Here is a 25,652-nt window from a genome sequence, read left to right as displayed (position 1 = left end):
CACGCACAACTGAAATCTTAGATATGTCTGTGGATTGAATTCGGTGTTAGATGCGCTGTATGACTTGGCCGTCTCGGAGGCGCAGGAGCGAGCCGAACGACGTTGGCCATTCGGACTCGTAGTGGCTCACGACGACCATGGCCATGTTTCGGCGCTGCTGCAGGTCGGCCTGCTGTTCGTGCGGAGGTCCGAGAGGGAAGAGGTGGGGATGGTCGAGGAACTGACGCGTGCGCTCTACTTGGCGCTGGTCCATGCCTTGGAACGGTTCGTCGAGCACGAGCAGTTGCGGATTGCCCACCACCGCGCGCAGGAACAGCACCACCGCCTGGCTGCCGTGGCTGAGCTCGCTGAATCCCATCCCCGACAGCGCGCGCACCTCGCTCGACACGCCACTGCTGCGCGACTTGATCAGATCGCCAAAGTGGCCCAGCAGATCCCACACGCGCTCCTTCTGCGCATCGGTGTAGGAACGACGCGCAAAGACGTTTTCGAAACCCGAAGCGACCACTTCGCCTACACTCAATCCACCTGCGGCAGTGGGCCGGCGTGGGAAGGCGTTGAAGAGTTCGGGGGAGAGATGACCAATGCGTCGGTTTAGTAGCGTCCGGGCGTTGGAGGCGTGGTCGCGTGCGTGCGAAAAGAGCGAGAGCGAGGCGGCGTCGAACGAAAACGACCGCGGGTGGTCGCCGAGCAGAAGCGCAAGGAGCGTGGTTTTGCCCGAGCCATTGTCGCCGGCGAGTACGAGCCGTGTACCGGGGTAGAGCTGCAGATCCACCGAGTCGAGCACCGTCTTTTCGCCGTACACGATCGAGACGCCATTCAAACTGACTACAGGTGGGGCATTCGTATCGCCCTGCCCCACCCCGGCAGCTGCATTCGCTTCGATCAAGTCGACTCCGCTATGGCTCTTGCCGCTTTGAGCCGCCTCGGTGGTGTGGCGATGACCGACCGAGACGATGGCACCCCCTTCGTCGACGCGCAGCACGTGCGTGACGAGGTCGGGCACGGCGTCCTGTTGGCGCAGCACCAGCAAGAACCGCGGTCGCCGCTGGGCATGCAGTTGTGCAAACAGCTCGCCGAGCCGCGTGCGCGTCGCAGTGTCGATGCCCGAAAACGGCTCTTCGAGAACGACGAGCTCGGCGCCCGTGATGAGGCTGCTCAGGATACGTGCCCGACGTGTCTGTCCGTTGGACAGCGCAATCACGGGCCGATCCAACAGCTCGTCGCCGATCAACAACAGCGGAGCCATCTGCCGAATCACCGCGTCGGCGCGCTGAGCTTTCTGCAGTGCGGCATCTCGCTGTGCAGCAGAGGCGTACTTGAAGCGTCCTACCTGCTCCGTCTGTTCGAGTGGGTCGGGGACGAGCTTTTGGGCTGCGACCAGGCCGACGGGACAGTCGAGCAGGTCCATGAGGCGCTCATACAGCGTCACCCTGTCTTGGTCGCGAATCGCACCGTACCGTGCAGAGTAGTTGGTAAACTCGCCGCTACCGCCCGCACCCATTTGCGTGGCGAACGAGACGTGCTTGATCGCGTGCATTGCCGACCGACCGGGGTCGAGGAACGGATGCGGAGGTGTGTGTTGGGTATCGGATGTGCGCGGACGTTGTCGGCCGGAGAGAATGTCGATGAGCTCGCGACGCACCGCTCCGCCCTGCTCGGACGCCGGCGCGATGATCGCCCAGCACTCTTCGGCGCCCGCGTCGCGTATCGTCCAGTCGAGAGGTGCCGAGGAACTGCCGAGCTTCGCCGCGCGCAGGTCGAGTAGAGGCGGTCGCGTCGATGCTTGCCGCACCTGAGCGATGACGCGAGAGGAGGATGCATAGTGTTGGCGAACGACGCTCGATATCGGCAGCAAATTTGAGCGGGTGGTAGCTCGCCATGGCTGGGAGATGCACCGCATGGCTCAGAGTGCGGATGATGATGGGTGCACGGAAGGAGAGCGGGGATGCGCGGTCGAGCGGGATGCACTCACCGCTCGGCAACTTGATCGGCGCCTGTCCTCCGAGTCGCACCAACCTTCCTTCCGCCTGAGTCGCGTTCCGTGTGGGGGGACGGGGCAAGGAGAGATGCAATCGGCGATGACACCTGCAACTGCACCGATATCCACCACGATGGGCAGGAGCTACGCAGCTCGAATCTCACACGGCGGCCGCTTTTTTCGAGTGAGGGGTGGCACAAAGTTTCAGGTTACCGCCGCTGCGCTGGTATCTGGCGGTCACCTTTCGCCCAGGCACGCGGTATCGATCTGCGACCCTGGCTGCCCTCAAGTCGGCTCGAGATATCGATCGGGTCCGCAAAGCCACGGCTCTGTTGATTTGTTAGCGCTTGAAAGGGAGCACTGCACGGGAATTGACCGGCCGGTTTCCGCCAACCCTGCCACCCTGCAGCACCGGCATGTGCCACATGCCATCCCGGAAGACGTGGTATTGATTTGCGCTCGAACTCTCGCCGAGCCGAGACGAAGGCGTCGAATCCCGGACGTGCATGCTGTAGCATGGGCTGCGTGGCTCGGACGTTCCGGAGGTTTGCACTCCCGACCCCTCCCGATGTCAGCCTTTCTCCCCCCAAGGCGAGACGACGAAGAAAGGCGCTATGGGGGTTGGCAGCACATGGCAAAACCAGCTTGGGTGTGCGTGTTTGGCGAAAGTGCAGACTGATGTCAGCAGTCTACAGTCGGGGCCAACAGCAAACAGAATGGACGGTCGACGCAGGGCCCAGGGACAGAGACGTCGGAAGCTAGCACGCAGATTTTGGAAGATGCTAAGCGAGTAGCAGGTGGGGAAACCCGAACTGGTCCAAGGTCCCACGACAAGAACGCTCCCGTTGTTCCAGCGAGCTTCGCGGCCACCGGGGCAGGTGGAAAGGTCTCAGTTCCACCACTTGGGCATACAGCCTCCACATCTCGCCCGTCTCTTGTGAGCTGGCTCAAGTCCCCGCGCCTGCACCTGAAACGCTCAAAACTCGCTCGACCACGCCAAAGCAATGCGCTCGTGTGGTTGGATCGATATGCACCCAAAGCCAGAACCGCCAAGGCTGCATACTTTATTGAAAAAGTGAGAGGTGGGGGGAGAGCGGCAATGGCATCGGGGTTGGAAGCGAGAAGTTTCAGGTGTCGCGCGGATGCAGCTGGGCTGGTGCCGGTCGAACCGAGCGCAGCAGCAGCAGCAGCGGCTGTGATGCAAATCCTTTTGGTCCCCGTGCCTTTCACGCAGCTGTCCAACCCAAACCCAGCTCCCGGAACGTCATCATCCCATCCCAGGCTCAGAGAGGCCTTCCGAGTGTGGAGTAGGGATTTGGCCCATGACGATTTTGGCGACGCCATTATTTTTTTTAGGAATTCCGTCACCCCCCTCGCTGCGACGACCCGCTGCTCCCGTCCAAGCGCCACCTCAAGTCTCCCTGTCTCACACACACACACGAGAGAGTCACAGTGGGTGCCCGTGCATCCTTCCGGTGTTGTTGCAGTCTCTGCCCTCGTCTGCCCCCCCAGCGTCGGCTAATGAAGACAGTATAATAGTATCGACTGGATCGGTGTCTTTTTCCTTCTTTCCCCTCTCCACAACAACACTCTCCCTTCGATTGTTTCGCAACCATGTCAGTTCCTGGCAAGGTAGGCACGTTTTTCGCCGGCCTGGCTGGCAAGACGACGCATTCCAAGCTCGGCTTCAAGCTGCTTGCATCGGACCCGGTGCTGGACACGGCGCGCCACTTTGGCTTCAAGGTGGTCGAGTACGATGTGCCGCCGTACCCGCTGTGGACGGCGGGCGTGATCGCGGTGCGCATGCTCTCGTTCATCGTCGGTTCGGCCGTGGTGGCGTACATCCTGTACCACAACGTGGCGGTCAAATCCAAGGCGGGCAAGTGGTTCTCGATCGTATCGCTCATCAGCACGCTGCTGGCGTGGCCCATGCTGACGGGACGCTCGGGCGTCATGCTGCTCGACTTCTGGCGGCCCGCGCTCGGATTCCGATCCAGCCTGCTCGTCTGGGACATCTTCCACATCCGCACGCACGATGAGGTGCGCTCGTGGTCGTTTGCGCGCTTCTTTGCGCAGCTCTGGACTTTCCCAAAGGAGCTCGACGACCTGGCCGAACGCGCCAAGGAAGAGGGCTACGAGCGCAACGCGCGCTGGGAGAACCTCAAGGGCATGCCCAAGGTCGCCGTCGAGGCCGTCGCCATGTTTGGAACGCTCTACTTTATCCCGCCCTTCGAGCTGACGCGCAACATGAGCCAGCTCGCCTACCACGGCTACTGCGATGCGCTCGGCCTGTGCATCCTCATGGCGCTCGCGCTGTTCGGCGACGGTCTGCTCAAGGCGCTCGGCATCCTCATCAACGTCGAGATGGCCGACATGTTTGAGAATCCGCTCGGAACGACCAACATTCGCCTGTTCTGGAGCCACTGGAACCGCGCCATCGCCACGGTGCTGCACCGCGTCGTGTTCGGCGGTGGCAAGAGCAAGACGGTCATCCGCAAGAAGAAGCTCGAGGCCGAGGCGGCGGCCAAGCGACGATTCTCGCACATGGACGGCATGTCCGAGACCGACGCCGGCCATACCTCGGGCGAAGACGAACACGCGCACTCGAACGGCGGCCGTCGTCGCAACGCCTCGGGCCTCAAGCCTCTGTCGCAGGTCGCCGACGGCGATGCGCAGCTTCGCAACCGCAAGAACGGCAAGGCGGACAAGAAGCCTAACGGATCGGCTGCCTCGCGCACGGGTGCACCGGCCAAGAAGTCGTCGTTTGCACCCAAGGCGGCGGCAGCGATCGTGACGTTTGCCATGAGCGGCATCTTCCACGAACACATCACCTACTTTACGCTCGGCTTTGCCAACGGCGAGAACTTCCTCTTCTTCCTGCTCAACGGCGTCGCCACCGTGACGGCGACGTGGTTCAAACGCACCTACCCCGAACTCAACGACAAGATCCCCACCTGGCTGTCGGTCATCATGCTCCACGTCTTCTTCGTCTCGGTCATCCCGCTCTTCTGCTCGCCCTTTATCCGCTCGGGCTTCTTTGTCCAGCTCGAGGCGCTCCGGTACGAGCTCATGCCGATTCGTGACAGGCCGCGTGGCAGCTTCATCTACCTCTTTGGCCAGTAGTAGCCATCCTAGCCCCCTCCTCATTCTGTTTCTGCTGTTCTCTTTGAAGCCCCCCTTTCTGATTCGAATAGGAACTCGTTGTCGAACATCGAGGTGTGTGGGGGTGTGAGGAGGAAAAAGGGATCGGGCGATGGGGGCGCATGTTTTCACGGCGTTGAGCACAATTGCCCCGCATCGGCTGGGTGGAAAAAAAGAAGGAAATTGAAATGAAAGAGAGTGTGCGGTTCGCCCCGCAAAGGGGGGGATCGACGAGGGGCGTTGTGCCTGCCGGGTTTTGGAACCAAAACACGCCTCTGTACGCCCCCGCGCTTGTGCCCATCCAAATTAGGAAAGGGCGGCGAGAGACTGGCATGCAACACCATCCCATCCTACTCTCACCATTCTCGCTCAGGACGAAATCGCGCGATGAAGATCAGTACAACACTAGCCGTTCTGGCGTTGGCTTGGGGCGTTCGTGGTGATGGCTCGACCATCACCGTGTCCACGACGCAGTTCAATCCGGCCATTACGAATCAAGGCGGCACCACCAACGCTGCGGGCACGTTCAATGTCTCTCCGCTGGCGACGTCGATGAGCTACGAGTTTCAAACGCTGCAGCAGACGTCGACGTTCGTTCCGGGTGCGGTCAATACCCAGGCTGCCCAAGGGGGTGGTGGAAATAGCGGTGGGAACGGCGGAAGTGGAAGTGGAAGTGGAAACAGTGGAAATATCGGGGGGGGTACGGTGGTGGTCACTGCAACCGCACCAACAAGCACAGTCAATATGGGAAGCACGTCGGGTGCAGGAGGGTCGAGCGTCGCAACGGCTAGCAATGGTCTGCCGAGTCTGGCGTTGGGAAGCACCAATGCCGCGGTGCAACCACAGATGGCGAGCGTCTGGCCAGCAGTGGTTGCGGTCCTCGGTGCAACGATGGGCGTCCTCGCCCTGGCGTAAACAACTGGACACGAACATAGATACCCCAAACACCCAGGCACAACCGTTTCGCTTCAAGATCCAAACCCCCCTCCCCCCCGCCTTGTGTTCCTCCCACTTCAGTCTCCTTTGCTGCGATTCCGCTTTCGTTTCCACTCTCCTCGTCGAACCGGACCCGCAATACGATGCCCAAACTCTAATGTCCATTGCTGCGAATCTATAGTGTCAAAACGAGGGTGATGGGGTGATGGGGGTCAGGTCTCCTTGTCGCTGTCCGGCGGGCTGGGGAGCGACTTGGTCGGGTCGTGGATGTAGCTCTTCTCGCCCAGCATGGCGGTGGGCACGTCGTTCCACCCGCCCACTCGCGGCGGCACGTATGCCGGCGGCGCCGCATAGCTCGGAGCATTGACACGATTCGCCGACATGGGCGGACGCGCATGCATGCCTGCACTGCTCACACCCACCGACTGCGCCGCCGGCACGGAAGGCACGGCAGTGAGCGGCAAGATGGCCTGTTCGACCGGCGTGTCTTGTCGTCGGGTCGCCTTCTTCTCGCCGCGGTCGACGTCGTTCTTGGTCTTGCTGTCGTTGTACATCCAGAGGCCGTAGAAGGTGAGTGCGATGCCGAACCACTGCAGCAGCGACACCGACTGGCGGAACCAGATGATGGCGAGCACAATCACAAACACGCGCTTGAGCAGCGACGCGATCGAGTACGTCACGGGCGACACCATGGCCAGCACGTTGAACGCGAGGATGTTCTGCGCAAAGTGCACCAGACCGTTGCAAAGCAGCAGCCACAGCACCAGCATGCCACGGTCGTGCGGGTAGGCTGGCGATGCGCTCCACGACGGCGACGAGAGCATCGACGATGCGTCGTAGAACAGCGCCATGGGGATCATGAGAACGATGCTGCACGCCGACGAGTAGAAGAGGATGTTGATCTTGTCCATCTTTTCGTCGCTCGATTGTCGGTCCGCCTTGCGCAGCAGCTTCTTCGAGTAGATGTTTTGCGCCACAAACACAAACGTGGATGCGAGCGCGGCGCCGAATCCGACGACGTCGTCGGCATTAAACGCAAAGCCGGTGCATGCCATCATGACGCCTGCGGTGAGCGGGACGAGCGAGAGGTACGTCTGGGACGAGTAGGTCACGTTGAAGAGGTAGGTGTAGCTGAGCACGGTGAAGAGCGGCGAGAGTGCCTTGATGGTGTGCACGGTGGCGACGGGGACACGGCTGATGGCGAGCGACGAGAGCGCCTGTCCGAGCACATTGAAGAATGCCAGCTGTGCGACGTCCTTTACGCGCGCCAACGACGGTTTGACGAGGCGCGTGAGTGCGCGGCTGCCGAGCAGACGCTGCGAGGCGCAGATGGCACAGCACACGTTGACAAAGCCAAAGTGGATGAGCGTGAGCGTGACCGGGTACGGAAATGCGGGTGGGCGCGCCGAGTGTAGCGTAGGATCCGTGTTGCGCCCCTTGGATAGAAGCGCCTTGGATGTGTTGGACGAGAGCGACGACGACGTGTACCACGCCAGGCAGCCGAGCACAAAGAGCAAGGTGGAGCGCGAGGGGGCCACCGCGTCCCACGACTGCGCACGAGCGTCGGCCGTATCATCCTCGCGGTCGGAAGCACGCATGAAGAGTCGTGGCCGGTCCAAGCTTCGTTTGGGCTTGGTGGAGGCGGAGGAGGAGAAGGAGGGGTGGCGCCATGGTGATGTTGCGGTGGGGAGCGACGTCTGTTGACCCGAAAGATGCGCAACGGTTTCGAGCGCACGCGAACGGACGCTAGAGAGAGCTGCGTTCATATCGACGCCGTTCGTTGCCCCACACTGTGTCCACACTGTGGCTGCGAGTTGGTGGTGGTGGGAAAGATGGTGGGGGGCACAATGAAACGGTGGGTTGGGTTGGGGAGGAGCAACACCAACACTCGGCCGCTGCTGCTGCTGCCGCCGCCTCTTCTCAACGTGGCCGAACCTGCATGAATAAATCCGATTTCCCAAATCTTTTGCAGCCGCTTCCTCTTCCCGTGGCCGAGCCGCCGAGCCTCCGAGCCTAAATTGGGCGAATTCCGAGGTGGCGTGAATTTTTAGCAGTGTTAGCCCGTCAGCAAAGTCACAGTTTTGAGTTTTGTTGCCCGCTGCACTCCTCTGCAGGGTTCCACGTCGGAGGCGGCCCGACGTCGCTCCCACCTCGCGCAGCTGCCGCCTCGCTGCTTGGCTCTCGACGCCCAACGACTAACCACGCTGCGACACTGGACATGCATTAAAACGATGGCCACCGCAACATCACACAACAAAAAGTCGTCGGCGGTGAAGCGCATCCTCTCCGAGGCGCGCGAGCTCGCCAACGACTCGTCGGACCTCTACTCGGCCTCGCCGCTGGAGGACAACATCTTTGAATGGCACTTTACGCTGCGTGGGCCCGCCAACACCGAGTTCGCCAACGGTCTCTACCACGGCCGCATCCTCTTACCCGCCGAGTACCCCATGCGACCGCCCAACCTCATGCTGCTCACGCCCAACGGCCGATGGGAGCTCAACAAGAAGATCTGCCTCACCTTTACCGGCTTTCACGAGGAGATGTGGCAGCCAGCGTGGGGCATCAGGACGGCGCTGTTGGGGCTGCAGACGTTCATGACGGCCAAGGCAGAGGCGGCGGTGGGCATCGGTGCGCTCGACTATCCGGTGCAGGCGAGGGAGAAGCTCGCCAAGGAGTCGAGAAAGTGGACGTGCGACGTTTGCGCGAAGACCACGCTCGAGTTGCTGCCGGACCCGGATCCAGAGCAAGAGAACAAGCAAGAGGCTCTGCCAGATGGACTGTGCGTCGACCTCACCGCACAGTCACACAAGTCGCAGGCCAATGCAGACACTTTCACACCGGCCGCTGTACCCGATGCAGCTGCTCCTCCCGTCATCACCACCGCAGCCACGTCGGAGGAGCCGCAAGCGCCAGTCGCTGCCCCAACACCCTCGCCGCCTGATTCAATTGCTCCAGCTGCTGCTCCAGCTGCTGCTCCAGCTGCTGCTCCAGCTGCTGCTCCAGCTGCTGCTCCAGCTGCTCCAGCTGCCCCAACATTACCGGCTTCGGCTCGTCTCCGACCCTCTTCCAACACAGCCGTCCCGCCGCTGCACACCTCACCCACGCAGCACAAACTCAGCCTCATCGACAACTGCATCAAGGCGCTCAGCGTGCTCGTTGCGCTGCTCGTCGTCAAGCGCCTCATCTAGTCCTAGTCCTCTCCCGTCTCGTTCTTTGCATTTCCGTTTCACTGCATTCGTCAGCATGGCATTTTCATTTCGTTCTACTCCGCTTCAGACTGACGCGCACGCGCACGCACAAACTCGTAGAAGCGGCGCGGGAGGAAGCCAACGCGGTCGCCCGACTGGCGCTTGTCTTGCACCTCGTCGTGCACCTCCGACTGGCTGAGCGCGCGGATCTCGACGTGCTCAAACGGCGCGTGGAAGGTGACTCGGAACACCGCGTGCTCGATCTTGCCGTCAACGTCGTCGGCGGGCGGTGAGGAGGCAGTGTGCTTGGAGACGACGTCGCGGATGAACGAGAGGATCTGGTCGCCAAATCCGAGCGTATCCTTGGGTTCCCACACGGATCGCTCGCGCAGCACCGGCTGACCACCAGCGTCGAACTGGCCGGGCACAGGATGGCCTGCCCGAACCATGCGCGGGATGCGCAGCGTCTCAAACTCCTGATGCGTCGTAAGCAGGCCGTGGAAATCGCGAAAGCCCACCACAATCTTGCCGATGCCGAGCAGATAGCTCTGCAGAAAGAACTTGAGCAGCTTCTTTTCGAACCGCTCCTGCTCCACCGCCGCCTTGGCCGCGTTGCGGTGCGCCGATGTAATTTGCATCGACGTCTTGAGCTCCACCATCTCTTCCCTTCCGTGGTGGCTCGGAAGAACAGCATCCACCTCGCCACCGATGATCAGTCGGTTCGAGCCGAGCTTGGTCTTGACCACGCAACACCACTGCACGTTGGTATTCACGTCGCCAGACCACCCCTCCGGTTCGCCATCGTTCGAGCGCGCGTGCGAGACTTGGGCTGCGTCGTCGACGGTGCAGTAGCTCTCAAACGCATACCCGTAGTATCCGAAACGCTTCATCGCCGCGTCGGCCTCTTTGCGCTGCTTCTCGGCACGCGCGGATGCAGACACGTGCTCCTCCAGATACAGCGTACCGTCGACCATCATGGCGTTCAGGTCGAGCGGGTCGGCAAACCGCGCCGACGCACTCTGCTCGTACGCCGTACAGATCTTGGTGATGATGCCGCGCCACGTCACCACACCGGCGCGTCGTCGTTCCTGGTCCACCTCGTCGCGCACCTCCGCCGACGCCGTCTCGGTCCGATGCTGCAGCGCTGCCACGAGCGCGTCCAGATGCTCCGGCATCGACTCGTCGCGCTGCACATACCGATCCATGGCGTAGTTCAGGTCGGCGCCAAACACGGCTGGTGCGCGCGTCTGGACCGGGTGTCGATTGGTATAGGCGGGAGGACCGCGGTAGAAGCGCTTGCATCGGTCGTCCTGCCACAGCCGCCGCTGCTCGTCAAACGAAAACGAACACAGAGGCGTCGGCTGCTGGAACGGCGGTGCCGCAGCGTACGGCGACGTGCCTGCAGGGATTCCCGTCATGCGCGGATGCTTAAGCGAGCCCAGTATCGCGTCTGGTGCGGAGTCGGTGTCATTGTGTGGGGTCAGCCGCTTGGTGGGCGCGGCGGGCCCATCGCGCGCGTCCAGAGCGCGTTTGTCCGGCATCAGAGGTGGGCCGTAGCTGAGCGCACGGTGCCGCGCAATTCAGCAACGACGTGCAATCCAGGTGCTCATGGCAGATCCTAGCTCGTGGCTCGTGTGTTGCAAAGATGGCTTGGTGTCGAGTGGAATGCACTCCGAGTCATGGTGCGGAAGCAAGGCTGTGGAGGCATCGCATCCCTTTTTTGTGTTTGCAATCAGTCCGAGTCCCGCCAAAGCGCTTCTTTCTTTTTGGACCCTTCTTTTCTCAGCCTCAATACTTTCGGCCTTTTTCTCACTCTGCGGGTCTCGTTGTCCTTGATGGTGTTTGCTATTGCACATGCTCAGTGGATCCTCTTCGCCATCTGCAATCCGCTGTAGGAGAAGCCGCACTTTTCGTAGAAGGCTTTCAACGCCCAATGCGAATGTTTTGTCAGCGGACGAATCCAATCTGTGCGCCTTGATGGAAGGGTCCAACTCACGCTTCTTCTCGTCGCTGCAGTTGAGGATGATGTTGCTGCATCCTTTTGCTTCGGCGATCTTCATGACGGTTGAGACGATCACTTTACCCAGCCCTTTGCTGTGCAGCTTGGTGTTAACCACAATGTCCTCCACGTGGCCGACGCGCGTGAGGCCGCGGAAGAACTTGAGCTCCACAACCACGCTGCCCATCGCCACGATGCGATCCGTCGACTTGCTCACGATCACGATGGGGAAGTACGTGCCGTTGGCAGCTACCATGGCGTCGAAGCGCTCAAGCCAGGCTGCTTCACCCAGGTCGGGCGTCTCCACCAGGCAAGAAAGCACCTCGTTGAAGCCGCGCGCGTAGTCGGTCGACGCCAGCGGCCGCAACTCGTACTCGTCGCCGAGCAGGCTGAAGCATTCCGTGGGGATGTCGGATGCGGGGAACGCCAGCCGCAATGGCGAGTTGGAATCAACGCTAGGCATGTTGACGAGCCATAAAGAGGTCCGAGGTGATGGCGAGGACGACCAGCGGAGTCGAGTGAGGTTGGTGGTGGTGGTGGAGGTGATGGGAGCCGCACCGGATACCCAAGCGCCGACACGAGATGCGCAAGCAAGATGTGCATGTGACCCTGATCAGCGTGCAAGGCGCCGAGGTGGGCGCTCATCGGTCCGGTCGGTCCTAGCTACGACCCCCTGCCGGCGTCCATCGAGGCTGCTGATTAGATACGCCTCGTGTGCCATCGCGTCGTCGCGCATGACCCCTGGCCCAGAGTCTCGCCCTTTCCTATCTCTACTACAGTAACCACGTGGGGTTCGTAGCAGCGGATGCTCCGGACCATGGTCTCCGGCCCCATTCGCGCGCCCAATCACGGCCCAAGCGGACAAAGCAGCCAGCAGAGATTGGTCGGACAGTGCTCGGCTATCGTCCACGCATCGGCCCGACGTCGGCGACGACGCTGCACAGGGTCCTGGGCCTCGAGTGGGGCGCTTCGCCTGTTGAAAATTCATTTTTCATTTTGCCCATCAAAGTTGGCCGGCGGAGATGGCGAGCGGTGCAAGAGGTCGCCGTCCATGCCATGGTGAGGCGACACTGGGAGGATGCTACCCCGACCGTCGGTCGACCAATCCCATCGTGCGCTTCTTGCCCCGCACCGCTCCGCCCGCGTCCGAGCCCATGCGGCGCCGGCTCGCTTGCCACCAGACGCACGCGAGCGTTGACTTCCCCCCCCCCCCCCACCCCCGCTGTCCTCCCCCTCCTCCTCGGACGCAGTGCCTGCAATGGTGGGTGGCTATCTTATCGTACCCTCGCATCCTCCCCCGCACCAGCATGTGACGGTGCATGCGTGGCTCGATCTCGTGTGTCAACGCTCCTTGTCAGGCACCAGCACACAGCGTGTTCGTTGCGAGATCTGTGCGTAGCGAAACATGCGTGCATATCACCTTCACCTAGAGTCATAAAAAGAGGGCTCCTTTCCGTTGCGTTCTGCATCAATCCGGCTCACACTCCGCAAGATTCTCAGGCACCACCGGTCTCACTCAAGCCGAGAGTGCTTATAGTCCGCTTTGACCCCTCGTACCAAAGCACCTTCCGCTTTCCTCTTCCCTTACCTCCTCCTCCTCCGCCTCATCCCCCTTCGACTTGCTCCCGTCCCGACCTCTACACAACATGCTGGTGGACAACAACGACGTGGCGCGCATCGACGCCGACACGCGCGACAAGCTCGTGGACAAGTTTGGCGAGCGATTCGACGAGGTGGTCGAGAGGAGCGCGCGATGCACAAAGTGGCAAACCACCACGACTCTTCGCGAAGCGTTCCGACAGTGGCCCATGTCGGTCACCTGGTCGGTACTCTTCTCGCTCGCTATCGTACAGATTGGATATGACTCCTCAATCCTTGCTTCATTCTTCGCGCAGCCGACGTTCACGGCGAAGTTTGGCACTTGCAAGACCGCCGCAGATGGCTCGCAGGACTGCGAGATCTCGGCGCCCTGGCAGCAGGGTCTTACCAATGGAGCGTGGATCGGCGGCATCATCGGTCTCCAGCTCGCTGGCAGCGTGGCTGATCGCATCGGCCATCTGCGTCTGATGATGATCAGCGTCGTTCTCATGCTCGCCTTTGTGTTCATCCCCTTCTTCGCCACCAGCCTGCCCGTCTTCCTGGTGGGCCAGATCTTCATGGGTATCCCCTGGGGTGGATTTCAGTCGCTTGCCTCGGCATACGCTTCCGAGGTGTGCCCCGTGTCGCTGCGTCCGCTGCTGACGACGTACGTCAACCTGTGCTGGGTGTTCGGCCAGCTGCTTGCTTCAGGTGTGCTGCGTGCGACCGTCCAGCGTACGGACGTGTGGGCGTGGAGGATCCCGTACGCGGTGCAGTTCTTCTGGCCCTTCCCCGTCTTCATCACCTGCCTCTTTGCTCCCGAGTCGCCGTGGTGGCTCACGCGACACGGCAAGCACGACAAGGCCTACGACTCGCTCAACCGCCTCCTCAGCGGCGAGGGTCTTGCCGAGAAGGAGAAGGACGAGCTGGTCAAGGACTACCAGGCCATGATCCAGTACACCGAGGCCATGGAGGAGATCAGCGAGAAGGAGAACACCGCACAGAAGAAGAACCGCTACATCGACTGCTTCAAGGGCGTGGATCTGCGCCGTACCGAGATCGCATGTTGGGCATGGCTCATCCAGATCACCTCGGGCGGTCCGCTGCAGGGCTACTCGACCTACTTCTTCAGCCAGGCGGGTCTGTCGACGGTCAACGCATTCAACATGTCGATGGCCATGTACGCGCTCGGTGCCGTGGGCACCATCCTCTCGTGGTTCCTCGTGAACCGCGTAGGACGCCGACAGATGTATCTGTACGGCCAGACGGCCATGTTCTCGACCATGCTCATCACCGGCGTGCTCGGATTCGTCAAGCAGACTGCTGCCGTGTCGTGGGCGGTGGGAGCCATGCTGCTGCTGTGCACGTTCTTCTACGACCTCACCGTGGGACCGATCTGCTTTGCCATCATCGCCGAGGTCTCGTCGTCGCGACTGCGCAGCAAGACGATCGTGCTGGCGTGCAACGCCTACAACATTGGACTCATCGTCGCCAACATCCTGCAGCCCAACATGCTCAACAGCGACGTGTGGAACTGGGGAGCCAAGACGGGCCTCTTCTGGGCCGGCACCGGCGCCGTCTCGATCATCTGGACCTACTTTAGGCTTCCCGAGCTCGCAAACAGGTGCGTTTTCGACCCTCCAAACATTCTGAAAGCGGGAGAAATCCAGACAGGGTCCCGCTGTCTCACCCGGCGCGCGCACGTTGCTGACTCTTTTCTTTTTTTTTTGTTCTACTTTTTTTTTCTCTTCATGCAATCAGGACCTACGGCGAGCTGGATGTGCTGTTCGGCGCCAAGGTGCCCGCTCGCAAGTTTGCGACGACGAGCATCGACCAGTTCCAGGCGATCGAGCACGAGGTGGCATCGGCCGACGTCGAGAAGTCGAGCGTGTCGGACAAGGGAGGCGTCGAGGCGGGCGATGGCATCGCCGTCGCACAGCTTCCCAAGTCGCAGTGATTCGATGTGCGTGCAACCAATCAAGCAACGTGCGTGGCTAACTTTCTGCGGAAGGCTGCCATCCGAAGCCAAACTTTCGCAACGCCGCTTCCGTCGCACCGTTCCAAGACGATGGCCGCTTTGCATCCACGCTCGATTCCTGTTCTCGTGTTATGGTCATGACTGAATGTCAATGTGATAGATATCCGTGTCCTGATTGTGATGGCTCGTATCAAAGTTGGGATGGCAGCAGAGGACGAGAGCGGCAGGGCGGCAGAGCGGCAGAGCGGCAGAGCGTGAGAGCGTGAGAGCGTGAATGCGGACCGAGCTCGGGGCTGGTCGTGGTTGGGGCGGCGCATGAAGAGCAGCCCACACAATGCCGAGGCACTTTATCTCTCGCCATGCAAGTTCATGCACAGCTGGCCCGAGTTGACCGGCGAGGTGGTCGAGGCCGGCTCCAGCACCGTGGTTGCGGCTGCGATCCCCCGCCGTTTGTGCAGACCCCCAAGGTGATATGGTCGTGTGAGACCCCTTTCCCCTGCTTTAAGATAGCAAGGTGTGGCATCCACAGTCGGCCCGGCAATGGACCGTACCGATGCAAGAAGAGAGCTTCGACGGGCCATGTGAGCGTGGACGAGGCACGACGAAAGGCTCAACGAAGGCTGTGGGGGCGGCCAATCACAGACCGAGAGCCCAGTGACTGGCGAGCCGCCTCAAATCGGTCGCCCCTGGTCGACTCGCGTCGTTGGCGCCTCGGCAGCCGAGGCCTGGCTGAACCGAGCACATGGGTCGCCGAGCAAGCACCGGTGCTCCGTCCTATCAAGTAAAGCTTCTCCTCGGCGACCTTGTCCTACCCTCATCGTCGCCATCGTCGCGTGCACCACCACACCACAACACCAACACCGCCCATGATGTCCGCATCCGCATCGCACTTCACGTCGCAGCCGCCACAACTCCACGCATCGGCATCGGCGTCCACCAGTAATGCGCCCAGCTCGCCCGACAAGAGCAACGAGGACGATGCCGACAAGCCAAAACGCACCCAGACCTGCTTCCGATGCCGCCAGTCCAAGGTCAAGTGCGTATTCGAGGACAATGCTTCCTGCAGAAGGTGTCTGCGTCTCGGCGTCACCTGCGAGCTCCAGGGAAAGCGCGAGCCGCTCAGCTGGCAGATGAGGGTGCAGCATCAGCTCGCCGCACTCGAAGGCTCCCTACAGAGCTTCCTAGAGAAGCAGATGGGACCGCAGCCCACTTCGTCGTCATCCGACCCTTACAAGCGCGCCAGCTTCCCCCGATCTAGAGACTCGCCCTCCACCACTCCAAACGCATCCAGGTCACACGACCACGACGCCCCGAAGAAGAGGCGGCGCACCATCGCCACCGAACACCGCTCGCCGTCCGATTCCCACCAGCAGCAGCACATCTACGGCCACGCTTCTTCGTCCAGCATCCACCCCGCGCAGAGCCCCATGTACGGCGACGGCAACAGCGGCTCCGCTTCCAGCTACCCCTCGACACACTTTTCGCCGCGCGATTCGGACCGCGCCAATCAAAACCATAGCGGCAATGGCCTTCTCGGCTCGGCGGTCGCACCAAACGGCCATGCCAGCTCGCCAAGGCACAGATTGACGTCTGAGAATCCGGGAGCCTCGACGCATCTCGCCCCGCCTCTCGCCTCGTCCAACCTCGCAGCTGCTGCCAGCTCCTCGCTCGACAACGATCACACTTTGCCAGCAGACGATGTGGGCGCCGACACCCAGCGCTCCGCCTTCCAGACCGACGACGAGCTCGACCAGGCGTCGCGCCCACTCTCTGCCATCCAGAAGCTCAGGATGAGCGTGCTCGATCGCAAAAAGGAATACTCCCACTCCGGCGAGCGAGTCTTCCCGAACCTGTACCGCCTGGCAACGCCAGACGTCGGCAGCAACGACCCGCGTCCCAACGTCATCAAGCAGGAACTCGTCACGCCTTCGGACGCAGTCGTCCTTTTCCGCTTCTTTGCAGAGTATCTGGATCAGTACAGCTTTGGCTTCCCAACCTACCGGCCCGACGCCATCATGTCACCCATGATCCTCACTTCGGTCGTGTGCGTCGCTTCGCTCCACCATGCCCAGCTCAACCGCCTTCATGCGCCTCTAAAAAACGACCTCATCTCCCGCCTTCAGACCGACGACCCTTCCTTCCCCTGCTCCGACGTCTACGAGACGCTCTTCTCGTCCACGGGCCAGCGTGCCTCGCGCCTCCGATCCAACCTGCATTTCGAAAAGGAGCTCGATCCCGAGCTCGGCATCGGCGTCGAGGAGATCGTGGGAGCCAGCCTATTTGCCAGCTGGTTTGGCGGACGCAGAGCTTGGATGGCGTCGCGCCTCGCCAGGTGGTGGTCCGCCAAGTTCTTGCGCCAGCAGCAGCATCCGGCCATGATGACCATGGGCGAAATCATGAGCATCCTCCCTCCGCCGCGCGACCTGGGCAAGCAGGACCTACTCCGCGTCTGGCTCAGCGCCTACATCACCGAGATCCATCAAGCGTGCATGGAGGGCACGCCGTCCATCGCAGGCCTCTCGTCGCCCCATGCCGTGTGCGACTCGCTCCAGTTCGCAAAGGGTCTCTCGCAGCGTACGACGCTGCGCGATCGCGTGCTCATCCTCCACTCCAAGATCGCTTGGATCCTTAGCAAAGCCTACCACATTGCCGGTCTGGGGTCCTTGGATTCTGCACAGGGCGACAAGCCGGCAGCGTCCAAAGAGAGCCCCTCGAGGAGCTGCCAGTCGTGTCGCGACGGCTCGACGATCGAGACGGGCCAGCCAACTTCGGTGACGGGCGATGCAGCTTCGTGCTTGCAAGCCATCCTTGACGCCTTCGAGGAGCTCGACTCGTGTCAGGAAGAGATGGCGGGTCGCTTGGACGCCGATGCGACCGGCGAGTCGGAAAGTATGCTGTACCTGGATCTCTTCCTCGCACGCGTGCTCATCGCCTCGATCGGATGCGACTTTCTCGACTCGACGCTGTGGGACGGCAGCCTCGGACAGCTCTCATCCAAGACGCGCGGCAAGGACAAGAGCTCAGCGGAAGCGGATCTGCAGGGCCTCCGCAGTCGAACGCTGCGCGAAAGCCTCACACGCGGCGTAGAGGGTGCGCTCCGATCGCTCGAACTCGTCTGCCTCCCCACGCCCAGCACCACCACGGCAGGCTCAAACAGGTCGGACGGAAGAAGCTATGCCGAGGTGTCGATCAACATGCTGGTGCTCCCGCTATGGTTCCACTGGGCGCTGACGAGGTCGGTGCTCTTCCTCATGAACGTGCTGGCCGAGTATCCGGAACGACTGCTGCCGCGCGATCGAACACGCAGCACCGAGCTCATCAATCTGTTCCTCGACGTGTATGCAAAGCACATTGGACACGCCAACATGGTGCTGGAGCACGGCACGGGGCACCGAACGCAGTCGGCAAACTACGGTGGATCCGCCTGGTCGCCTGCCGACGTCGAGATGCACGCTCGCGGCGGCGATGCGCACGATCTGCGCCAGTCAAACGGCGCTGCTGGAGTAGCGGACCCCAACGCGACTACACAGGCGTCGTGGCAGCCGCAGACATCGGCGCAGGACGCGATTCAACACCCTGCAACACCGCTACTCGACACACTCTCGCAGTGTCTCACTTGGGCCCGCCATGGAGGCGTCATGTAAAAGTTAGCACAGAAACGGACCTCCACTTTAGGGGATGCAACGAGCGGTCCGATGGAGCCGGAATGACAGCCACATTGCCAGCTTGCATGGGGTGTGAGGTTGCGCAGATGAGAAGCCGTGCATGTGAGGCTCAGCGTTGCAGTACAGCTTGGAGCTCGCGCTCAGGTCCTAGTGTTTATCTCGCTCGGAGCGGGCGCGGCGATCTAGCAAGGGTGCGGGGTAGACAATGCAATCCGTACCGCAGTGGACGGTGTGCGTGCGTGTGCGTATGCTAGGCAAAGGCGAAGCTGTGGCGATCAAGTGAGGATGGCCGAGGAAGGAGCGATGATAACCGGACGAGCTCGTCGGTCCGAGCTCGGCATGCGCTGCGAGCCCGCGACCCTGGCGCCTCGTGGAGGCAGATTGCGGAGTTGGGGCACTCGATGGGACGCCCTATTTCTAATCAAACCCTTGCAAGACCACCGCTAGGTCGGACCCTCGGCATTGATCGACGCGAAAGTCACCGACCGTTGGCGCTCGGACCTGTGCTCGCCGAGCAGTTGTGCGCCCGCTGTATAAAGCTCTTCGGGGCCCGAATCGTTACAACCACCAAGTGTACCACMACCACCACCACACATCGGATCAGGGGACCACAGCCATGTCGATTGGAGAAGCAAACCGTCCCGTGACGCTCGCCATCATCGGCGCAGGCCAGCGTGGAAGCGCCTATGCAGCGTAAGTATCGCAACTCGGTCGAGAGCGAGACCCTCCGGTGCGGCTGTGGCTGACATCTTGACGTTGGTTTCTGGCTGAACGATATAGCTACGCTGAAAAGTACCCGGATCTTTGCCGCGTCGTTGCGGTGGCCGATCCGTGGAAGTTTCGACGAGACAAGATGAGCAAGGTGCACAGGTGAGTTGCAGCCAACGCAGTTCAAGCTGGACAGTCATTGCCTCCGAAGATCAAAGCACTGACACAGTCGCATGATGCATTTTCGTGCTCGATAGCGTTCCAGCCGAGAACCAGTACGACGGGTGGAAGAGCCTGGCAGCGGCGGGCAAGATCTGCGATGCAGTGGCCATCTGTACCATGGACGACACGCATGCCGAGGTTGTGAGCGTCTTTGCGCCACTTGGCTACCACATTCTGTGCGAAAAGTAAGCATGCGCTTGGATACTCGGCTGCTCTGGATTTGCGGGCTGACGATCATGCTCTCCTGACAGGCCAATGGCGAACTCGATCAAGGACTGCGTGTCCATGGTCAACAGCGTTCGTGGCAAAGACCTCATCTTCGGAATCGGCCACGGTAAGTTCCCGTAAACCCGAGCACGAGATCTGCATTCAGGAACTGACTTGAGCTTTGTCTGCGACGCAGTGATGCGATACTCTCCTTACAACCGAGCGGTGAAGGAGGTGCTCGACTCTGGTGTTCTGGGCGAGATCATCAACATCCAGCACATTGAGCCGGTGGGCTGGCAGCACTTTGCGCACTCGTACGTGCGTGGCAACTGGAAGAACGAGGCGACGACGAGCTTCTCGCTCATGGCCAAGTGCTGTCACGACCTCGACATCCTGTCCTTTTACATGGGCAGCGATGCACCCAAAAAGGTGTCGTCGTTTGGATCCCTCGCGCACTTTAAGCCGAGCAAGAAACCCAAGGAGGCCGGCGAGGCAACGAGATGCACAGACTGCGCGTACGAACGCAAGTGCCCATTCAGCGCCAAGAAGATCTACCTCGAACCGCTGCAGAGCGACAACGAGGATCCGGAACGTGTAAGTGCACTCGCCTCGCGATCGATCCTACAGGGATGGAAGCTGACTTTTGGTTGTGGATCAACAACAGTGGGCGCAACATTTGGTGGACGTTGTGGACATCGAGAATGTCGGCCGAGCGATCAAGGAAGGGCCGTACGGGCTGTGCGTGTACAACGGGCAGAACGACGTGGCGGACAACCAGGTGGTCAACATCGAGTTCGAGTCGGGCGCAACGGCCAGCCTGACCATGGTGGCCTTCTCCGAGGTGGTTTGCAACCGCTCTACGCGCATCCACGGCACGCGAGGCGAGCTGATTGGCGACATGAACTCGTTCACCGTCTTTGACTTTTCCACACAGGAGAAGAGGACGGTGGTGCCCGAGCAGGAGGGCGGCGGTCACGGCGGAGGCGACCTGGGACTTGCACGCGCGTTTGTCAAGGCGGTGGCGGCCAAAGACGCGCAACACCTTGGTGTGACGCCGGAAGACGTGCTTAGGAGCCATCTCATGGTGTTTGCCTCCGAAGCGTCCAGGAAGGAGGGCCGCGTGATCGACTATGGCGAGTACGAGAAGCAGCAGAAGGCGCTGTACAGCTAGATACGCAGACAGCACCCGCGTCCCGATCTCAATTGCATGTCCTTGTTACGCTCTGATATGAAGCCGTGGAAAGACGAGCAGCGCGGGGCAGGGCCGGAATGAGGAGCCCGATGTGAGGTTGTTGCGTTGTGCGAGTGTGAGTGTGAGTGTGAGTGTGAGTGTGAGTGTGAGTGTGAGTGTGAGTGTGAGTGTGAGTGTGAGTGTGAGTGTGAGTCGAGTGAAATTGTGGGGTTGGTGAGGAAAGTCTAACTCGGTAAATCGCCGTTCCGGTCAGCCGAGCCGAAAGGGTGTCGACGGTGAAAGCGCGTTTCGCACTGGCCTTCCCCGCACTCTGGACGGTCGATGCTCCTGCCTTTGCACCATCATCACTGACACTACATCCAAAATGTCGTCCTCACACGGAGGTGGAATGCCACCCAAGCCTGTCACCAACCCGAACCTGCCGCTGTCCGGCATCAAGGTTGTCGAGGTAAGAACGCGGCATCGACGTGCTTCGAGGGGATTTCGCAATGGACGCTGACTTTGTATCAACAGTTCTCTGGACTCGCACCTGGACCGCTTGTGGGCATGGTGCTCGCCGACTTTGGAGCGGACGTGATCCGGATTGACAAAACCGCGACGGGACTCAACCCGGACAGCCTCTGCCGAGGCAAGCGATCGTTTGCCGTGTCGCCCAAGAGCGCCGACGGCCACGCGCTCATCTCGCAGCTGGTCCGCTCCGCTGATGTGGTTATTGATCCCTTCCGCCCCGGTGTCCTGGAGCGTTTGGGACTGGGACCGCAGGACTTTGACAAGGAGATCAAGAAAGGCCTCATCTTTGCGCGGCTCACGGGCTTCCAACGCACGGGACCGTACGCTCAGATGGCGGGCCACGACATCAACTACATTGCGCTCAGCGGCGTGCTCTCGATGCTCGGACAGGCGGGAGGCAAGCCGCAGCCTCCGTCCAACTTGCTTGGAGACTTTGCGGGAGGCAGCATGATCTGTCTGTTGGGTATCCTGCTGGCGCTGGTGGAGCGTGCGCGTTCGTCGCAGGGCCAGGTGGTGGAGGCGGACATGGTGACGGGCGCACGCTACGTGTCGTCGTTTGTGCTGCTTTCGAGCTACCTCTCGCATCCGAGCTGGGGCGCCATCCACGCCGACGGCACCGACGAGACGCGCGGCAGCAACACGCTCGACGGCGGTGCTCCGTGGTACGGCGTGTACGCGTGCAAGGAGGGCGGGTACATGAGCGTGGGTGCGATCGAGCCGCACTTTTACAAGGAGCTGCTCGACATTCTGCGCAAGGTGGTGCCGACTGCACCCGAGGGCACACAGCATCCGTCGGCCAGCACGCAGCACGACCGCGACACGTGGCCGGAGCTGCGTCGCTACTTTGTAGCGATCTTTGCACAGCTGCCGCGCTCCGAGTGGGAGCGTCACTTTGTACGCACGGATGCATGCACGGTGCCCGTGCTCACTCGCGACGAGGCGGCGCTCTCGGGTGTGCTGCCTGCCGCCTCGGCGGAAAGCGTATCGGATGGCAACCCGGTGATCCCTACACCCGCGCCGCGGCTGACGAGGACGCCTGCGCGGCCACCAGCGGGCAGCGCGGGCGGCGAGTGGGAGGGCGAGAGCGCCGAGATGCTGCTCACGCCGGGCGAACACACGGACGACATCCTGCTCGAGCTCGGCATCAGCGACAGCCGCAAGCGCATCGAGCTGTACGCGGCGGGTGCGATCGACGGACCCGACCGTCCCGAGGGCGTGACCAAGGCCAAGCTCTGATCCGTCAGGCCATACGTGCTCCGTGTAGAATACGATTCCGTGCTGTACATCTGTGAATAGCCGTGTAGATCTGTGAAAATGGCCGATGTCACGCGATATCATCACGATTCGTATCGGCAATTCATTCCTCTGTGCAGGATGATGACTTAATCCTTCCGTGCATGATTGCATCCGATCCGAGTCTGCGGCTTTTGAGACGCGTCGAATGTTCCCAACGCGCCGAGTATTGGCAGCTTCCCGCGGAGAAAGAGAGCGATCGTTCGCTCGGTTGGAGCGGCTGCTGCTCAGGGTAGCGCGGACCCTGGCCACGAATAAAGGCCTCGAGAGCACAAAGCCACAATTGGAAGTCGTAAGCAACACGGCAGAGATCGACAGCTCCGACTGCCTCCAGACCTCCATCTTGCTATCCACCCTCGCACAAGCAATACCAATACAGTACATCAACATGTCGAGGTTCATCGGGCTCAAGTCCCAGCCCTATCCGCTCGATTCCACCGGCCCCGACGCCTCAGTCTGGGACACCCTGTCCGCACCATACCCACGCTATCCAAACAAGGACAAGCTCTTCGCCCAGCTCTTCCCGCCAGCCGTCTACAATGCAACGCTCAGCCCCTGGCTGCCCTTTTCGTTCTCTATCGCCTACTATCTCGTCGCACACGCCGCCAACCACATCGTCAAGCGCAATGGCAGCACAGACTTTACCAAGGGATCCTCCCTCCGCGCACGCACCCTCCGCTTCCTCATCCTCGTCCACAACGCCGCCCTCGCCATCTACAGCGGCTGGACATGGGCGATGATGTTCCCCTACGTCGTCGACTTTTTCGTCCAAGGCTGGTCCGCTGCCGGCTTCCAGGGTGTCAAGCTCGCGCTCTGCTCCATGCCAACCAACTGCCCGCACCTCGGCAAGTATGCCTACATCTTTTACCTCAGCAAGTACTACGAGGTATTCGACTCGGTCATCCTTCTGCTCAAGGGAAAAAAGGTCTCCAACCTTCAGTCCTACCATCATGCCGGCGCCATCATCTGCATGTGGATCGCCTACCGTTACCAGAGCCAACCAGTGTGGGGTAAGTAGTCACGCTTCGGCACCATCGCCTTTGTAGCACGACTGACATCTTTTTCCTTTTGCTCGGGCAGTCTTTTGCGTGTTCAACAGCTTTGTTCACACCTGGATGTACACCTACTACTTCTTCGCCGCAATGCGATGGCCCTTTCCACGTGCCGTCAAGCGCAACCTCACCACCATGCAGATCGCACAGATCGCCTCCGGCACCTTCCTCACCAACCTCTATCTCATCACCACTCTCAACCCCGACAAAGTCGTCGCTGGATTCAAAGCCAACAACGTCTCTTCTTGGTTCCAGCAAAACCCGGCAAAGGACGAATCAATCTTTGTGCACGCGCTGCTTCGAGCCGCCTCCTCCGATCCCCACACTTGCATGCAAACCACGGGCGCAGAGATCGCACTCCACGTCAACACCATGTACATGTTCGTAAGTATCTCTCCCCAATTCTCAGCTTGACCCTCGCTTGCAAGAGGGGCACGAGAAACTGACACATTGCCCCTCGCTCACTTCATCCTATCAGCCGCTGCTTGCCCTCTTCTTCAACTTCTTCATGCGCTCCTACATTCAAAAGCCCAAATCCGCCCCCAGCTCTCAGCCAGTCAAGTCCAAGTAGACTCGCCTCGCTCGTGCAAACTTCCCTTCATGGTCAAGGGCTGCACAGCCTAAACACACTGTCGCCAATCACCCTGGCTCCATCAAATGAAGTAAGGCGGGAGCTGTAACACTGCACCCGCTCACTCTTCCTTTCCTCGCCAATACAATTATCATAGAAGCTCGCTCCCAAAGTTACGATCGCATGTGCGCCTGCAAATAGCTGTGGCGACCTTGAACGCATTCATATCCTTCCAAGGTATGGCCTCGGTCGCATGCGATAAGCCGCCAACAATGCGCACAGCATGACTTGATTTTCCTGTAAACCGCTCACTCCTCGGCGTCATCATCTTTGAACTCAAGCGCTTCACGCAATTCCCGATCATATCCTGAAGAATCGCGTACTCGCGACCCTCAGCTAGGCATCAGCCGGAATGATGTAGGAGTAGCCAGCATGGAAAACTGGCTGCTGCGCGGTTGCTATTCGCCAACCAGCATGCATGACGGGGAGCTGGCTGGTCTGGTTGGCACTCATGCTTCGCCACTTTCCGTTCCTTCAGAACTGGACCCTAATTATGGATCAACTTCACGCAGCCCAGGTGACGCATCAAGGCAGGCAGGCGCGACAAATGATGCATGATCACATCAAGACTCGCGTAGGGTGTATGGACAGACCCGAAGCATGATAGCCGTGGGTACGCAAGTATCCTAATTCATGATTTCTAAGTCGGCCACACTTGAGTTTTAAGATTTAAACGAATTATTGATGACCCGTCATCAAAGAAATTCTGCTCGAGCGTAGAGCCGGGTGATCATACCATTTTCGTGATTTTTTGTTTCACTAATGGGCCTCTTTCAGTAACGGGCCACTCACGTTAACAAGAATCGCCCCAACCGGCCACCGAAGATTGACTTTGCCATTCATAAAATTCACGATTCAGTCACACGTCTGTCCTTTGTCACCTTTGCGGAATTTTCTCGAACAATGATTTCGGCGCCCACACTAAGCTACCTGTTGGCTGTGCGGCAGTTTCCTGATTACTCCTAAGTTATCTGTTGAGGACCACACAGCGTAAATCATGATGCTATAGTCATGCTTTCTCACGGACCTCTGTGACACGCATCATTCAGACGCGATTATTGTACGCTTAAATATGTGACGCAAATGGACGGCGGAAATGGTGAACAATCTCATCCTGGTCACCGAAATGTCAGGCCAAAGTGACGAGAAATGATGTCGAAAAAGCGGATGCTTGCAATCTCGAACCCAAGCGCGCGGTCAGATCTATTCATGACTTTCAGTGGCTTGGCAGGGGAGCAAAGCGGAGGCCAATCACGCTTTCTCAGTTGGCGCCATGCTTGAGATTTGCCGCTGCGTCTTTGCAAGCCAAACGCATCGGCTAGGTCTTCGGCTTCATCAACAACGCACCACAATTATCGTTGCGGCTTGTCC

At 60.4% G+C, this 25,652-nt stretch overlaps 11 protein-coding genes across 11 annotated transcripts; 8 read left to right on the top strand and 3 right to left on the bottom strand.

The window, feature by feature from the left end:
- Positions 1-46: 46 nt before the first annotated feature.
- On the bottom strand, positions 47-1,903 carry PAN0_008c3401 (p-loop containing nucleoside triphosphate hydrolase protein; the record flags this gene model as incomplete). The annotated part of the gene is made up of 1 exon (XM_014800902.1): positions 47-1,903. The coding sequence occupies one exon, from the start codon at positions 1,901-1,903 to the stop codon at positions 47-49; it is 1,857 nt and encodes a 618-aa protein (XP_014656388.1).
- A 1,692-nt stretch (positions 1,904-3,595) lies between these two features.
- PAN0_008d3400 (uncharacterized protein) lies at positions 3,596-5,104 on the top strand (the record flags this gene model as incomplete). Its single annotated transcript, XM_014800901.1, has 1 exon — positions 3,596-5,104. One exon carries the CDS (start codon positions 3,596-3,598, stop codon positions 5,102-5,104), a length of 1,509 nt encoding a protein of 502 aa, XP_014656387.1.
- A 405-nt stretch (positions 5,105-5,509) lies between these two features.
- Positions 5,510-6,037, top strand: PAN0_008d3399 (uncharacterized protein; the record flags this gene model as incomplete). Its single annotated transcript, XM_014800900.1, has 1 exon — positions 5,510-6,037. The coding sequence occupies one exon, from the start codon at positions 5,510-5,512 to the stop codon at positions 6,035-6,037; it is 528 nt and encodes a 175-aa protein (XP_014656386.1).
- A 233-nt stretch (positions 6,038-6,270) lies between these two features.
- On the bottom strand, positions 6,271-7,824 carry PAN0_008c3398 (TPT-domain-containing protein; the record flags this gene model as incomplete). The annotated part of the gene is made up of 1 exon (XM_014800899.1): positions 6,271-7,824. The coding sequence occupies one exon, from the start codon at positions 7,822-7,824 to the stop codon at positions 6,271-6,273; it is 1,554 nt and encodes a 517-aa protein (XP_014656385.1).
- A 465-nt stretch (positions 7,825-8,289) lies between these two features.
- On the top strand, positions 8,290-9,246 carry PAN0_008d3397 (ubiquitin-conjugating enzyme e2; the record flags this gene model as incomplete). Its single annotated transcript, XM_014800898.1, has 1 exon — positions 8,290-9,246. One exon carries the CDS (start codon positions 8,290-8,292, stop codon positions 9,244-9,246), a length of 957 nt encoding a protein of 318 aa, XP_014656384.1.
- A 74-nt stretch (positions 9,247-9,320) lies between these two features.
- Positions 9,321-11,708, bottom strand: PAN0_008c3396 (RAI1-domain-containing protein; the record flags this gene model as incomplete). The annotated part of the gene is made up of 2 exons (XM_014800897.1): positions 9,321-10,803; positions 11,101-11,708. 2 exons carry the CDS (start codon positions 11,706-11,708, stop codon positions 9,321-9,323), a joined length of 2,091 nt encoding a protein of 696 aa, XP_014656383.1.
- Positions 11,709-12,891: 1,183 nt separating this feature from the next.
- Positions 12,892-14,780, top strand: PAN0_008d3395 (trehalose transport-related protein; the record flags this gene model as incomplete). Its single annotated transcript, XM_014800896.1, has 2 exons — positions 12,892-14,447; positions 14,585-14,780. The coding sequence occupies 2 exons, from the start codon at positions 12,892-12,894 to the stop codon at positions 14,778-14,780; spliced, it is 1,752 nt and encodes a 583-aa protein (XP_014656382.1).
- An 890-nt stretch (positions 14,781-15,670) lies between these two features.
- On the top strand, positions 15,671-18,445 carry PAN0_008d3394 (uncharacterized protein; the record flags this gene model as incomplete). Its single annotated transcript, XM_014800895.1, has 1 exon — positions 15,671-18,445. One exon carries the CDS (start codon positions 15,671-15,673, stop codon positions 18,443-18,445), a length of 2,775 nt encoding a protein of 924 aa, XP_014656381.1.
- A 637-nt stretch (positions 18,446-19,082) lies between these two features.
- On the top strand, positions 19,083-20,774 carry PAN0_008d3393 (streptomycin biosynthesis protein StrI; the record flags this gene model as incomplete). Its single annotated transcript, XM_014800894.1, has 6 exons — positions 19,083-19,159; positions 19,247-19,336; positions 19,432-19,581; positions 19,648-19,730; positions 19,800-20,197; positions 20,268-20,774. The coding sequence occupies 6 exons, from the start codon at positions 19,083-19,085 to the stop codon at positions 20,772-20,774; spliced, it is 1,305 nt and encodes a 434-aa protein (XP_014656380.1).
- A 385-nt stretch (positions 20,775-21,159) lies between these two features.
- Positions 21,160-22,541, top strand: PAN0_008d3392 (coA-transferase family III; the record flags this gene model as incomplete). The annotated part of the gene is made up of 2 exons (XM_014800893.1): positions 21,160-21,243; positions 21,309-22,541. The coding sequence occupies 2 exons, from the start codon at positions 21,160-21,162 to the stop codon at positions 22,539-22,541; spliced, it is 1,317 nt and encodes a 438-aa protein (XP_014656379.1).
- A 445-nt stretch (positions 22,542-22,986) lies between these two features.
- PAN0_008d3391 (fatty acid elongase) lies at positions 22,987-24,221 on the top strand (the record flags this gene model as incomplete). The annotated part of the gene is made up of 3 exons (XM_014800892.1): positions 22,987-23,608; positions 23,679-24,034; positions 24,129-24,221. 3 exons carry the CDS (start codon positions 22,987-22,989, stop codon positions 24,219-24,221), a joined length of 1,071 nt encoding a protein of 356 aa, XP_014656378.1.
- Between the last annotated feature and the right edge of the window lie 1,431 nt (positions 24,222-25,652).

Source organism: Moesziomyces antarcticus, assembly GCF_000747765.1.
Source record: "Moesziomyces antarcticus DNA, scaffold: scaffold_v10008, strain JCM 10317, whole genome shotgun sequence".
NCBI classification, from domain to species: Eukaryota; Fungi; Basidiomycota; class Ustilaginomycetes; order Ustilaginales; family Ustilaginaceae; genus Moesziomyces; species Moesziomyces antarcticus.
This window is presented reverse-complemented; position numbering and strand designations above follow the sequence as displayed.